Source organism: Mercenaria mercenaria, chromosome 12 (genome assembly GCF_021730395.1).
Source record: "Mercenaria mercenaria strain notata chromosome 12, MADL_Memer_1, whole genome shotgun sequence".
NCBI classification, from domain to species: domain Eukaryota; kingdom Metazoa; phylum Mollusca; class Bivalvia; order Venerida; family Veneridae; genus Mercenaria; species Mercenaria mercenaria.
The window spans coordinates 11,510,264-11,527,026 of NC_069372.1; the positions used below are offsets into that span (position 1 = coordinate 11,510,264).

The 16,763-nt window shown below is 33.7% G+C and overlaps 1 protein-coding gene across 1 annotated transcript in view; it reads left to right on the forward strand.

Annotated features, from left to right (window-relative positions):
• The window catches only part of LOC128547171 (angiopoietin-related protein 2-like), a 35,915-nt gene continuing 19,152 nt past the window's right edge, over positions 1–16,763 (forward strand). Inside the window, exons 1-3 of the mRNA XM_053518944.1 lie at positions 1–55; positions 6,648–6,887; positions 7,717–7,902. Coding sequence (XP_053374919.1) covers positions 1–55; positions 6,648–6,887; positions 7,717–7,902 — 481 coding nt within the window. The remainder of the gene's footprint in view (positions 56–6,647; positions 6,888–7,716; positions 7,903–16,763) is intronic.

Sequence of the window (16,763 nt, forward strand, 5' to 3'; positions counted from 1 at the left end):
ATGCCTACACCTCAAAAGGAGCCCGGACACATCTTGGTGCATTACCCGTTTACAGGTAAGTCATACTCTAATTTCATACTTGACCGCGACAGCAGAAGTCCCTACATATATTACGATATGGGTAAATAGTAATTGTAATTTTCCAGAACAATAAAATGACAAACTACTTACGTTAGAACGTTGCAAAAGGAACGCTACTTTATCTAGGACGTTAATGTAAGGTCACATCTTTTATTTCTCATGAATGGCTTGGTGGACTTCAGCGACCGACATGCATTGAACTTTCTTGCCTTTCTGCGTACATGCTTACGATTACTTTAGGCATGTCAGAACAAACATATCTATCTTTTGTACCGACTAAAATATTTAACATTTTTAATATTTGAGTTAAGTGTATATTAGTAATGTCACACTACACCGTATAGCGTTAACGGACGCCAAACGTATGGAAAAATTGCGGCAGGTGACGAAAGGCATCCCCCGCTGCTGCTCGGTGCTCTCGCGATCGGTGTATGGGGCGCATAAAACGCACAATGACCGCAAGATTAACGCACATATATAGAACGAACAACGGTCAATCAACGGATATCACCGTACTAGTAACGGACTTGTTCCGCGTAAAACGTAAGCGCAACACACGAGAAACTGACAAAACGTTCTGAGATTTAAAGGAGTTAATCACAATATTTTGTGCGCATCTCAATTGCGCAGCAAGCGATAACCACTATAAAGTTCAGGATTCGCCGCCGAAAGTGCATAATTGTCGGATATGCAGCGCACTCGCGCAAAAATAACGTATGTACTAACAATATAGGTCGTGCATCCATATTTTACCTTTAAAAGTGATGGTGTTTTATTGGAGGAGTAGTCGGAAGAAGTGCTCGAATCGAATACATTGTGGACAGTCAATTTGAAAGTAAACTATTTCGTCTAGTAATTATGCAGCCGACTCCAAGTCAAATAAAATTCCAGAAAATCTTAACGTAGATCTATCTCAAATGTTCAAATGTGACTTCCTAAAAATGTTGTTATACTTTTTGTGCCCCATCCCGCATTTCACGTAGTAAGACCAGAGTTATGGCGCTTGACAGCCAAATTGTACATAAAGGGTCTAAACATTTGTGTCGCACGTACCTCAAAAGTATATGCGCCAAGAGTCATGAAACCATACAAGAATTAAATTCAGCATGCGAAGTTGTGCACCAGTGCTTTTATTTGAGGTTTCACTCAGTAAAAACAGATTAATGTCCCTTGACGTGGTCAAATATATACGTAAATGGCACGTGAAAGCTTGTGTAGCACGTATCTCAAAAAGTATTTGACATAGAGGCATGCAACCTTAAAGGAGCATTATTCTGCATGTGAATAAGAAAATTGGTTAAAAAACTGATAATAACATTGTGCAATTTGTTTTGTAAGAAAAAAATGTTCACACTTTTTAGGTGGGTGGGGTAATGGGGTAATGAAATAATACTTTTGTGGGTGGAGTGAATATTTTTTATTTTTGCTTGAAAACAAGCACGGGTTGATATTATTTTTTTTTTATTTAGATTTGTTTGTCTTAGTTTTAGCTTACATTATATAAAATTTGGTAAAATTCTGTCCGCTAGATTTTTCATATCATGAAGAAATACTTCGTGTTTTTCTCAGTTTCAGATACTGTCGACATCTGTCAAGAGTAATTTTTCCGAGTTAATATATCTATATGTTGACATTTTATGCATAGTTATAGTGGTTTCATTAATTGTGATGCAAAAACAGTAACATCAGAGTGAAACTTTGAATAAATAATTGTTTGAAGTAGTTTTATTATGACATGTATGTATTGTTTCTTCAGACAAAAATACCGATTTGGTGTTCTTAATAAACTTTGAATATTGAAAAAAGAAGCACGGGTACCTATCATTTTTATTTTTCATTTTAACTTATCATACATCAGTCTATAAATATGCAAAGTTACAAAAAATTCTGTCCGCTAGAAATAATTGTGAAAAACATCTTTAAGTTGTAAAGCCATCATGGGTAGATTTAATTTCGCTTTCATCCTAACATATCAACTACAAAATTCTTAGTAATAGGAACAGTTATGATGCCTTTTTCACCACCTACTGATCGTATTGATGTACACATAATAATTTTGAGCAAATGGATCGGCCGATAGTTTCCATAGTGTTACATTTCTGTATCCACTGTATATATATAAACAGATCAATTTGCTAAAATCAGTTTATAAAATGGTATCAGCCTAAACTGTTACACAACAGAAAAAGTCTTTCTAATACCCTAAAGAATCACTGCAGCCCTTCTGCAGCGAAAACAGCTAGAAATTATACCTACACTGAGACAATGATGTTGAAATACTTCCATGGACAATTTGCTCATTTCAAGGGCTTAGCTGAGCTTTAATTCACATGTAGACTACAGAAAATGCACCAGATACATGCTTTTTGTATGGATACGTAATTTGTTAGTTCATTTTCAGCAGATTACAAGTTAGTTAAAAGATTAAAACATTCCGAGGTCCTTGCAGCTTGTCATCGGTTCTGTAATGACGAATGAAATTTTCTGAAAGAAATGATACAAATTATCCATCTCTTGCATGCTGAACAGATGTTTAAGCTATTTTGTATTTATCATCAAACATTTGCTAAATTGATTAAATTTTAATATTTGAATAGCACTGTTCTGACCGCCTCGGTTGTCTTGTGGTAGAGAGTCCGTTTCGAGTGCGGGAGGTCGTTTGTTCGATCCCTGGCCGCGTCATACAAATAACGTAAAAATGGTTCTTCCTTGCTTGGCGCTCAGCATTAAGAGGACAGTACTAGGACCGGTCAGCCTGGTGTCAGTATTATGTGACTGGGTGGGATATCATGTCACGTGTCTAAAGCGTGATATTTCAGTGAGGCAGCACTATAAAGTTGGGCATTGTGCTCACTGCTACAAGTAAACATCGTCGTTTATATGACTGAACAAATATTGAAAAATACGTTAAACCGAATACGCACACATAAACGCACGCACGCACGCACGCAGAGCACTTTTTTGCGTGCTAGTTCATTCATTTCGTTAGATACGACTTGACGTTGTGTGATTCATAAATACAAAAATCACTTGTTATAAGGGCTGTTAACCTACACAAGTTTTCAAACTTCTTTAAATAGAAGCAGAACTCAGATTAAAATCAATTGTATTTTAAGCTCTTAACTGTCCAGGGAGTATATTCAAAGTCTTTTAAAGGAAATGTCTGAGTAGAAACGGAAGTCAGATTGATATATCTATTAACATTGTTTCTACCACTTAATTATCTATGAAGTATATTTAAACCATTTTTGATCGGAATGGATAAAGAGAAGCAGAAGATTGATTAAAAAATATACATTTGGTATTATTTTACCGTTTTAGGACCTAGGAGGTTTGTTCAATCAATTAATGAAGTGTTTCAGTGTGGAAGCATAGAACGCAACCAAGCAACAAATTAGCAGACACGGTTTGATTGAGTCCGTTCATGGAAAGACACGAAACTTGCAAAACCCATCACGCCCTCTATCAACGACTTAAGCTGTTTTTCAGTAATGATAGATGTACTACATAATCCAAAAGGTTAAGAAAATATACCAGAAAATACTTTTACATTATTCTATAACAGAAAATTAATTCGCACTATTTTAGAATTAGTATTACTAGACAAAAGAACACGTTTTGTACAATAATGGTATTATAGATGAAATATTATATGTACATGATCTACGAAGACAAAAGTACTAGTAACTGTTATAAGATACATTGGTGTAATATCTTCAGTGTGTCTATTTTGTTAATTAAGACTATGCATCGTGAATTCTCATCCCAGGGTGATTCTTGATAATATAAAATGAACAAATGAATCAAGAATGCCGAGAGCAGCATAATCGCTTCCATGAAATAAACATTTTAAAATGAAGAATTTTAGTGAAAAATATGTCTTAATAATATGAAAAATTTGTCTCCCTTTTTCTGTTTTTACATATAATAAGAATTTACTTGTTGTTGAATTTTGAAGCAAACAGTCTACAATATTTTTCCGTAATATCTTCTGTTTGTTGTGAGCCTACATTGCGATATATGGCTGGCTCTATGGCTGTGTTTGGAGTGCTTTGGCTTCCGGGAAGGCAACCCTTACCTTTTATCTTTAACAGATAAAGCATTTTTGGTTAGAGGCTACTATCTTTGAACAGGCGCAAGACTCCATTTAAAGTGGTGTTTGAAGCATACTAGAACTGGGCGGCTTTTGTATTTGTCTTTAAACCTGTTTAAACATGTCACTTAATATGGCGTTTTCTCTTTGTTTTGCCTTCTGCATGCTTGCAGATGTTTGACCAAGATAATAGACCAACGAATTTATCCTCTGGAATCATGGAGTCTATTAAATTGTTTGTATAACAGATTTCCACTGTTGCCGTTGCTTAGGGACGTTAGGGGTGTTGCACATTGCATAAGCTCTCATGAACAGACTCTATCAAACTGGGTCTTCTATTATTATTGTTTGCTTTCTATGCTTCGAAATGGTCTTTCTATAGATTTCATTAATTCATTTCTGGGTAAGACAAATATTTCATTTTTCAAAAGAATTAAATGGCCTACAGCCAATGGTGCTCAGTTGTAACTCACATGGGCTGAAATTACTTTTTGAACTATAGCTTAAGAGTAGTTTTGCATATATATTCAGCATATACAATTGTATTTTGACTGCTATCTTAAAGAACCACTCGCCAACCATAGGCTATACATATTATACTGATCTGCCTTTAACATGTCAAATACGAAATGTCATCGCTGGTCATATTGAAACAATTTAAGACAAATGAACGTTATTTAATCATTAAACTACCGAAATATAGAATACTTCAGTTATTGATTTTGCACTTGTACTTCAGTGCTTGACGTGATCAGATTGCTGAATCTACCTGTTGCCATCTTGAGAATTCTGAAGGTTATTATTTAACAACGTAGAAACATATTAAAATTATTCTTGTATTATTGTAATTCTAACGAATCTTACATTATCATAAACAAGTTTAATTTAAGTCTTCAAAAAGGGAATGTATGAAGTCCAATTTAGGAATGTTTCGATCCGGAAGATTTCAAATTTTAATGTTTAGTAAATTATCTATAAGGTAAATATTCCGCAATATAACGGACTGCATCAGAATGTTTATTAGTTTCATTTAGCTCAATAAAGCACTTATACCACTTCTGATATAATATTATTATGTCTACATTATAAAGCTAGTAGACAATAAGTGTAGTAAAACTTTTATGCGTAACTTTTATAAAAGGCCACCCAAAAAGATATGGTGAAAAAGTGTAGGAAAACTCTTGTAAACAGCTACTATCGGATGTAAAACATTCTGGCGAAATGTTACAAATGTTCTAAAATAAACAATTGAAATATTCCGTTAGTCTGTCTATAGGTTTTATTTTCATTAAACAAAGACAGAATACATCCTGCATTGCACGCTTGTAATATAGATGAGCCTTTTCATGCACCGATAAATTTCCATTTAGATCTGAAGTTACTAAATATCTTTCCTCTAATGAACAGCATATGTCTTGTTTTAGTATTTTTCATAGTAATATATGGTGCGCCACATTACGCAGATTGTTTATTTTTTCATTGCTTTTGAAAGGGGATCTGGATAAGATGCTTAATATAGTTAATTCATCCATTCTTCTACTGGCTGAATCCATGCATATCGGGGAGCTCCAGTGAGATACATTAATAAATTCTGATACTACTGCATCTGTACATGGATTTACATTTCTCTTTCAAGTATAAAAATGTTTGTACATCAAAATCTTTCTATATTTACAATGCTTCATTCCAATTAATAATTCTCAATTTCATAATGATAGACTGCTCGCCTGTCTTCTTACTAACTTTCTATGCGATAGCTTATCATTTTTGTGTGTTGTGTGATTCTTAGCTTATTTATGTCACCAATTACCTATATGGTCAGCTTTACTAAGAGATTATTAAATTTAGTTATGATATAGAGCAAGATACAGACGACACTCCATTTTCCAAACTCACCCTGTATGCTTAACATGCCAGGTGTAAAGCAAACATGCATGGGTTTCTTATCCGAAAGCTAGTAATTCCCGATCCCTTGGTTTGCATATAAGCACCTGATCGCTGTAACTCTATCTATACTGAAGTCAGTCTCTATATTTCATTGCCAATGTTTTGATTTGAAAAGCAAAACAGGTATACCAAACACCAAAATACGTTGTTTCAAATATAGTGTATAAAGTTACGTCTGCTAAATAGATGTTTTGTAAGATGATTTTTTAAGAACATATTTTTCCTCTTTCCTACTTGTCTCGACACCGTAGTATCAAACAAGTTGCATAATGTTTTTTCATTCAACTAACAGTTAACATCTGTTTTTCTCAACAAAATAAAATATATCAACTTTTTAGATTGTATCTTTCATCTAACGTCCACTCAAGAACTGTTACTTTACATCAACTGATGTAAACCGGAAGTCTTCCATGATTCATCTCCCAACCTCATTACAGATCTATTTCGTTTTTGTATGAAATATCAACATTTCCTAACAAATAATGAAATATAAAAAGAGATAATTTTGTTTCCTTTTACATTTTAGACACAGCCCTAGTCAATTTAGCACGAGGAAAACCTACCGATCAGAGCTCTACTCTCGGCCATGCATATTCGAGTCTTGCTGTAGATGGAATGTGGGAATCAGATATGTGGTTCAGCAACACTAATTCATTCACGTGCGCACATACTAAATCAGATAATGAAAAAATGTGGTGGATGGTAAACTTGGAACATATATACGTTGTGTCAAAAGTCGTCATCTTGAACAGGATTGACTGTTGCTGTAAGCACCTTTTTATATTAAGTAAAACTTCCATTTGTCTAAACACAAGTACTGTAAAAAGCCGGGCCAGTCAAGTGAAAATTTGACGATTTTCAAAGTCCCAATACTTCTCTTATACATTTAATTAAAAACAAACTCTAATTCTGATGACCGAACGATTTTTCATGGCCATAAGGGAATATCATACATAAACTAAATCCAAAATACTGAACAATAAATTGATTTTTAAAACATTATCTCAAACAGGTCACTAAATTTTGTTTACCAATTAACCATCACAAATGTTATCGAAGCACGCGTGAAAACCCATTTTTGCAATTTGTATAATGGCAGTATAATGAGACATATCTTTGAATGGAGCATAGAAAAGAGAGGGAAGTGAATTCATCATGATCAGATCAGTTGTTGTACACGAGAATTACGTAATATGAAATTTTCTTTCGGCACATTAAAAGAGATTTATTAATATTAATATTCACCGAGTGAATCCTTGATCTGTAATTGTATCATAAGGCATCGTATGCTTACATAAAATTTCTCTTGAAAATATATAAAAGGTAAACTTAATGAACTACGTAACCATGTGTTAAAGCGTTTGGACAATACAGAGCGACCGTTAAAATGCCTAAAACTTCATAACCAATAGAAACTAGAATTTCCATGTCAGGGTGGCGTCATACAACTTGCAATAACTTTCAAGTCAATGTAGACATATATTAGGTTCTTCAACAGACTTTGGATTTTCATAAATTTTGGTTATTTGGCTTGTTTCGCGGAACTGTTTAAAGTCATTTATGATACAAATATCTGTTATTATGTTTAATTGCAGGGGAACGTTTAAGGGACCTTACCATCACTGTTGGAGAAACGGAAAGTAACATGCTACTGTGTGCAACATATGAGGGTGCCGGAGAGCTTGTGAACATCACGTGTCAAACATCGTTGTCAGGACAATTTGTACGGATAAATAAGCCAGGCCCTGACGCTTTACAACTGTGTGAAGTTGGTGTTTATTGTTAATGGCAATGTTTTGCCTTTATTGATTAATTTATGTTACACTTATACCCAATATTTCTTTTGCGAAGATAAATGTATACTGTAAAGACACTGTTTAAAGTTACATAAAGGGATATTCAGGTACATTTGCAAGAAATTTGTCCGTGATTTATTTATACATGACTATATATTAAGTCGCGAAAACATATAACATATCTTCCAATCTAAAATCTGGCCGTCAACTCCAATTATCTTTTCCGTAGCAAGAAAAAAGAAAAGTGGAATGTGACATTTTATAACAATTATAAAGCTTTATCCCAACCGGCGTACGTAGGCCAACTTAGAAAAATAATAAAAATAGTGCACCTAAATGTATTTATTAAAAGGATTTCTTTTTGCCTACACTATTCTTCCTGTTTATCCCATTGACCAATTAATGTTTGATTTTTCATTTCTTTTTTTTTTTTCAATGTAAAATCGTTTGCATATGTTCACCACTTGTATTTTTCATGTTTTTTTTGTTCTCCATGTTTGCATATCTTTGCTTTTGTAACAAAAAATTATGATACACAAAAATCTACCCGGGTTTTGTCTATCGTACATTTATTTTTGAAAAAAAAAAAACCAATATCTTTTACAGCAGCGTAAAATAAGATTACAAAATCAACTGTAATGTATATGGCGACTTTTAAGCCTTTCATTTTGTCCAAATACTGTGCCCATAGGCCCCTCCAAATATTATTTAAGTTACGGACAGGCACTCTTAAGATCAGTGAGGGGCAAGAGATGATTCGCAATCAGCGCCCTTCACCACTCGGCCACTGAGGCCGCTGGTTTTATTTGTGAAAACCGTAGATATTCCATAAAGATACTTGTTCTAATCGGATGGCTTTGTAATCTTATAGCAAGTATCAGATTGGTATCGTATTTTCAAGCTTATGTGGAGACGTCTTAATTTGATTTCAACATTATTAAAGGCAGTGCTCATCTTTCATTTTAAATGTTAATATTGAAACAACACAAAACACAGATAGAGAATAAAATATTTAATTACTCTTAGTTAGACATGGCTAATCTAACCACTAACATCTTACCCTATGTATAAATGACTCAGTTGTTTTGACATGTTATTGCTCCAGTGATATAGAGACATCAATGTCCAGTATTGGTTTATAACATTCACTTGAACAATTCGTATTTTATAATACATTGTGTACTATTAACTTTTCTCATTCTGCCATGTATTTATTGGTAAGTTCATTGTGGATATTAATAGAATTAAATGGGAATTTCTAGAATAATTAACAAGAATGTCTCGAGATTATCGGATTATATAAGTCTGGGGAAAACCCCTAGTGTAAGAAAATATCGTCAGAATATTGGTTTATGTCTAAAAGCAGAATATAGCTTTATGTCTGAAGCCATTTTATGAGAGTTACATTTCAACTAATTTGAGAATCATTTCAACAGTGTTCTTAAATGCCTAATTTGAAAAAAAATGTGTTAACGAGAAGATGGTTCGTAACATTTTGTAATTCGTTAGGTTAAGTGTATGGTAAACCTGAGTTTTGGCTAAGATATGTATTGCTTTATGTGAATAGATTTGTGATATTACTGTATTACACTGTTTTGTTTTGAGTACAGAAATGCCGAGAGCATCTTGTTATGAAACTGTTAAATGGAGTTATAAGCAAAAACATATTTCATATTTTCCCCGACTCGGACCACAGTTGCTGTAAAACAAATACATGCTCCGAAATACATATTTTATATTTTGTCATGATATTTTGATCTTCAATATGTTGTAAATATATGTCAAATCTGTTATGTTTTTAAGTTTGAGTACATGACATTTGTAGTTTTAAAGAAATTTTGAAGAAATATACCTTTGTTTACATTTTGCTAGCCAATTTCTTCTGTGGCTAGAGCTGACCAATGAAACTGATTTATTAAAGAACTGATTATTTTACTGTCAATTCAAGGATGTTGAGTTTTAGTTATCTTTTTAATTATACTGAATTTTGTAGATTTTTTAGATGTGAGCTCGCTGATTATATTTTCATTTGTAATAAAAACTACCAGAACATTATGAGTTGACGTAGTCATTTAAACTATTCGGTAGGGTCCTTCTCAGAAAAAAAGAATAAGTGGTCATACACCAACATATTTAATCCGGGAGAATGTACAGGTGTTTATGGCAAATAATGTTAATAAACACTGGCTTAAAGCCTCTGACCGTTCCAATACAAGACGGTGCCCATATTTTAACGGCTTTTTTCCCTTTCGTATAATATATTGTTATCTTGTCTGGTACGTCAGTGGTGTTGCCGGCTTGTTGTTTGATTTTTGAAGCTACCCGTCAGCTATATATTTCCACTACAATTTATATTGGTGGAATGCCTACTTTTGCTATTTATGCTCTGGCTGTGTTTGTTGTGCTATGTGCTTCCGGGAAATCTACCTTTATATTTATGAGCAAAACTTATTTTTGCACTTTGGGAAAATGTTTTCGACTTACAAATTCTAAAGAACATAGTATGGGTGCTGTGTATGGTCAATAAGAAAACCTGTGCTTGTCGAAACAAAAACATTCGCCGACGTCTGCATACATCGTCCAAAACACATCAGAAACAATACAACTCATTGTTTGACATAGGGATAGAAAACAAAATGGCGACTGCAGAACATCCAACAAAAATTCAAAAGTCCAGGCATCTACCAGTTTTTACTGCATTTAGCTAAATGTGAAAAATGTCATTTTGTAAAGATACGGAAGCTTTTGAAAATAATGCAGAACATACATGAATGCAAGACACAAGATACGAGAAATATATTTAGCATCGGATACAGTATAATAGCGATATAAAACCTTAGCTCATGAGCTATTTCAGGTCAAACATGAAGAAAGATAAGCATGTAGTTAAAACGTATAAAAACATTTAAGATGAAAGGATTTAGGACAAATAAAACTAATTATGGCATGGTCAAATAATGAAAATAGAAAAAATGGAAAACCATAGGTAGCCCAACACGATCTAAACGAAAATATTGCAGACTCGGTTTGATTGAGCCTTTTCGAGGACGGTAGTGGAAATGCAAGCTAAAAGGAATTCAATTCCATCAAAAGCGCCAGAATTCCAGATGCAATATCTCAGAAATGTTCATTGATATTTTTGAGAACTGTTTTGTGTGTTTCATTTCCATATACATACTACTTATTCCACACCGCAAATTGGAAGTAGTTCAACTCCAAAAGTTAGAATGACCAGCCTTATCAATTTAACGGTGACCACATGGAATTGCACGCTGTGTATCAGCGAAAATTCCATGTACACCGCCGTATGAACACATCTGCGGATATCTCTGTACCTGTAACATGTGCAAATGTTGAGTCCTGCTTAGTCCGGGGCTAGAGGGCATAGACGATAGAATGCACTTTCTAAGAACATTCTCAATCAAACCGAGCCTGCAATATTTTCATTTCTTTTGTTGTACTGGGTGACATGTGGAGTTTCCACTTTTTCTGTTTTACAAAGGAGTTTCTTACAGATTTTACAACAGTAATCTTAATGTACTGTATGACTGCCGTAAAAATAGCTCCTAACTTGGACACCATGATGTTAATAGTTTGGTCCTTTGGGATCATGCAGTTTATTCAAAGTTACTGTATAATAGATTTACGCTGAAGAAGATGCTAGGGTGTTACATATCTCATTACGTTTCATGAAGAGAAACAATTAAACCAGTCCGTTATTATTTTTTCTGGTTGCTTTCTTTGCTTTCAAATGGCCTTCATGTCAACTTATTTGCATATCAAACAACTGATGTTTATAAATTTGATGCTTATGTTTTAGCTCACTTGAGCATGAAGTGCTCAAGGTGAGCTTTTGTGATCGCCCTGTGTCCGTCGTCCGTCGTCGTCCGCCATCGTCAACAATTTGACTGTTAACACTCTAGAGGTGACAATTTTGGCCTAATATTAATGAAACTTGGTCAGAATGTTACCCTCAATAATATCTTGGATGAGTTTGATATTGGATCATCTGGGTCAAAAACTAGGTCACCAGGTCAAATCAAAGGAAAATTTGTTAACACTGTAGCGGCCACATTTATGACTGTATCTTCATGAAACTTAGTCAGAATGTTAATCTTGATGATCTTTAGGTCAGATTTAAATCTAAGTCAGGTGGGGTCAAAAACTAGGTCACCAGGTCAAATAAAGGAAAACTTGTTAACACTCTAGAGGCCACATTAATGACCATATCTTAATGAAACTTGTTCAGAATGTTAACCTTGATGATCTTTAGATCAAATTCAAAGCAGGGTCAGGTGGGGTCAAAAACTAGGTCACCAGGTCAAATAAAAAAAACAGCAAATTAACATTCTATAAGCCACATTTATGAGAGTATCTTCATGAAATTTAGTCAGAATGTTAGTCATGATGATCTCTAGGTCAAGTTCGAATCTGAGTCATGTGGAGTAAAAAACTAGATCACCAGGTCAAATCAAAGAAAAAGCTAGTTAACACTGTAGAGGCCAAACTCATGAAACTTGGTCAGAATGTTAACTTTGATGATTTTAGGTCAAGTTTCAATCTGGGTCATGTGGGGTCAAAAACTAGGTCACCAGATCAAATCAAAGGTAAAGCTTGTTAACACTCTAGAGACCTAATTTTAAGTTTGAAACACATGGGAATGAATCAGAATGTTTGCCTTGATGGCCTCTAGGTCAGATTCGAATCTTGGTCATGTGGGGTCAAAAACTAGGTCACCAGGTCAAATCAAAGGTAAAGCTAGTGAACAATCTAGAGACAACATTTATGACCATATCTTTATGAAACTTGACCAGAATGTTAATCTTAATGATCTTAAGGTTAAGTTCCAATTTGGGTCAGGTGGGATCAAAAGCTAGGTCACCAGTTCAAATCAAAAGTAAAGCTTGTTAACAATCTAGAAGGCACATTTATGACTGTATCTTCTTGACACTTGGTCAGAATGTTAATCTTGATGATCTTTAAGTCAAGTTCGAATCTGGGTCATGTGAGGTTAAAAACCAGGTTACTAGGTCAAATTAAAGGAAAAACTGGTTAACGCTCTAAAGGCCACATTTATGACCATATCTTAATGGAATTTGGTCAGAATGTTAATCTTGATGGTCTTTAGGTCAATAGGTCAGGTGAGCAATATAGGACCTTCACGGCCCTCTTGTTTATAGTTTATTGGAGCATGTACATCATGCCATCTTTAATTTTATAATATTAGATAGTTTAATTTATTAGTTTCTAATTAGACTTAGTACGAATGTTGATTTTAGATTAAATTATAAAATAAAGCACATACATTCAAATGTCATTCAAGTCATCCGATGTGTACATTTTGAAAATCGCCTAATGCGTCATTCAGTTTTTTATTATCATTTGTTAATTCATCTTCCTTTGATCCGTTTAAGTGGTGTCAATCAAACTATTTACTTGTAAAACTAATTTTAGTGTAATAGCAATTACTTTTGTCCTCACTAAAACAGTTATAAGTATCCAGGTTGAGGGAAAAGATAAACTAAATTTAGGTTTTAAAAATTTATTACGGGTCACTACCTTAAATGCATTTAATATATTCCCCTTTCATGACATGCAGCACAATTATACTTCACTTGATCGTTTACATTTATTACCTGTGTTTATATCGCCATTTAACTATTTTCAGTCTTGTTTTCTGTTGGAGGAGGAAATCCTTATTCTGACAAAAGATTGTACATTTGATCATCAGACTCGAATCATTGTTGTCATTCTGGTATAACAATTCAATAATATATTGCTTGAAAACTGCATTACTTTTTATTTGCTTTGTTTTGTTTTCACGTTGCTTCGCGTTGGTACCTGAAGTGAAAAAATAGGCTTTTATGAGTTTAATAGCTTTTCTTTCTGACTTACCATACGGCGTGTTTCTTATTCCAAGTTATTATTTCCAATTTATTTTGCATGCCATTAGCTGTCAGACTAGACTATTTTCTGATCTTTCTATTGATCTTCTCAAAGTGTCCTTTCATATTCTCCGCAGCAATACTTTTTATCTGCTCATTATATATTTAATTGGTTGGGACAATTATTCATTACATAATTTGCAAATATTGAATACGGAAGTGGCAAGAAGGCATACTGAAGCAATTAGACCTGGTGGAATAATGATTTCATCGCAGTCAGTACTTGGACAAAGAGTTAAAGCTAATGCTATTTGTATTTCTTCAGTGTCACAGCTCCGACAAAATTTTAGAACATTCTTTGAATTTGTAAATACAAATTGGTCACTTTTTCACGGTGTCGGTCATCTAACATTTGAATAAAATCTATAAGAAGATCCTTTGGAAGCACAACAAGCAAAACAATAGCAAACTCGGTTTAATTGAGTCTGTTCATGAGAGGTAATGGAAAGTGCAGCACCACTCAAGCCCCCTAGCACCGGCTTAAGCGCAACTCTTTTACAAAGATACTGAATGGACACCATGATCCCAAAGGACCAGAAAATATATAACAGTCACTTGGTAGAAATATTCAAAGGAACGAACAATTCCAGGAAGCTCTGAACGAAGTAAAATCAGACAAACCTCAACGAATTCAACCCGAAACCACAGTAAGTTGATTTTACTGCCGGAAAGTTATAACTGGACAAATCCATTCAAAAATGGTAAAGGACGCATTTAAAAAACAATAACAACATATAAGAGCATCACAAACATACAGTGACAGACGTTCATTAAATACAACATTTACAATTACATGTATTAGGTATGAAAAAGTAGTATCGCCTTGAAATTAAGGTAACAAGGTTTATGGCTTTCAAACAATTTTTCCCATAATTCCACCTTGCTATGAATCAAGTTAATAAGAAACGAGTCTCAGAATGGAGCATTGTTATTGGTCAATTACAAATTTGTATACGGAAACAAACAATAAGATGGTTAGATTTGAAACTTGTTTTATAAACCTCGGGCTGATGGAATCAAAATTAACATTTTAGACAAAGTATTATGTTGTGCATAAAAAGCTTGGTTTGCCTAATGCACACAAAACATATCAAAAGCATTTGTGGCAAATGTATGTCTAGGCTGGAAATAACGGACTATTGAATGTTCTTCAAATGCTGCATTGCTCCCTGTTTAAGCACTTTCTATCATAGATATTGATATTCTTAAGTTACAATCTGATTGGGTAATGAGTTTCGATCCAAGCTTCTACATCTTTCTAGACCGTCAGCCAATGATGTTTCCTCCATATTTTTGACTATATAAATAACATTCGTTACAAAACCGTTCTAAATTGTGCTCAGTCGATGTGGGTATAATTTATCCGATGTCATACGATTACTGCATTCTGTAAGCCGACAATTCATTGACAATATAAAGTCTGAAATTTTCGTCTTATCTGAAGCATATTTGTTAGGAAATGTTCCTTCGTCTATGTTTAGTCTTGTTACTGACAGAGTTTTCAGACAGTGTAAACTGGACACCTGGAATTATAAATGTGCACACAGATGTAACTCACATACATTTCTGGGCACATGAATGAAACATTGATTAACAAAACAAGTTTTGGGATCTCCCTGCCTGACTGCGTCTCTGAATGTTTCAGTGACGTGTCTTTCTATTTCATAAAGAATAATCGCACCTGCTACTGCAACTCGTTTACTGATGATAATGGTAGAACAGCAAATACTGGAAATGGAATTATGTATGGATATGTATTGGAAGGCTTCAAGGTAATGTGTTTATAAAAGATATGGGCCGTTCCGTGAAAAAGCCCATATTAGTTACATGATATAATTATATTATTGCAAAGTAAATACATGTAGTTTAAAATACTGGAAAATCATTGTTTTTCTTACGTCCATGCAAAAACAAGAAACTAGTGTATTGTAAGTCAGTTATCTAAGGCAAATCAAATTCTAAAATATTTTACAAATAAGTATTGTTTGTGTTGTCATGGCAACCGAAATTCCAAAGCACCCATGTACCATTGGAATTGAAAGGCCGGTGATAAAACTAAAAATTCACGGTCACGTTATTTTTTCAATAAAATCGTTTTAAACTACTGCTAAATATTCAAGTACATGATATTTAGTAGTGACACGTATAAAATGACATCAAAAATTCACACCAAGCACGAAGACGTCATACTGCCATTATAATGTTATTAACGTAATGTTTCTAACTTCCTTCATTGACTTACTTAAAGGAATTGTTAGTCTTGAAAAAGTGAAAATCTTCAAATTTTCGAATTTTAAAGTTAAAGGAATGTGCTTTAAGGATATTTTGTTATTTCAATTTTGATTTTTTTATCACTATTACCATACACGTTTGTAGTCAGAATCCGTAAATTAATGTTAATTTGATATTCACATCCATATTTAAAAAATAAAACATAAAACACGGTCAGAATTTACAGGGACAATTGTTGAATATCATCTTACATTACGTCTTAGCTAATTGGACTAAGTCTGTGAAATCCTAAATAATGTCTCTCTACATTGAGAATACAATATATTGATTTTAATGTTTATAATGCAATCATTCTATTTAATTCCACAAAGAATAGCATTTTCTGACTTTAGACACTCCGTTTGCAGAAAATGTAAAATAATTAGACAAATGATTTGCTTGTGATCTTTTAGGGTTTTTATTTAAATCTTTATGTTTCTTATGGAAAAAAAATTGCAAAAAACAATGAAATTAAAATGTTCTAGTCTTCGACAAAAAACTTTTTGAATATAATTCATTTTGTGATTTTTACTGTACCTTGGAGTTAGTTTTCCTATTTAAAATGTTTATTTGTTAGAAGTGTTTTTGCGCATGCGTAAAGTAGAATCTCAAACCTGCTCTAGATTATAT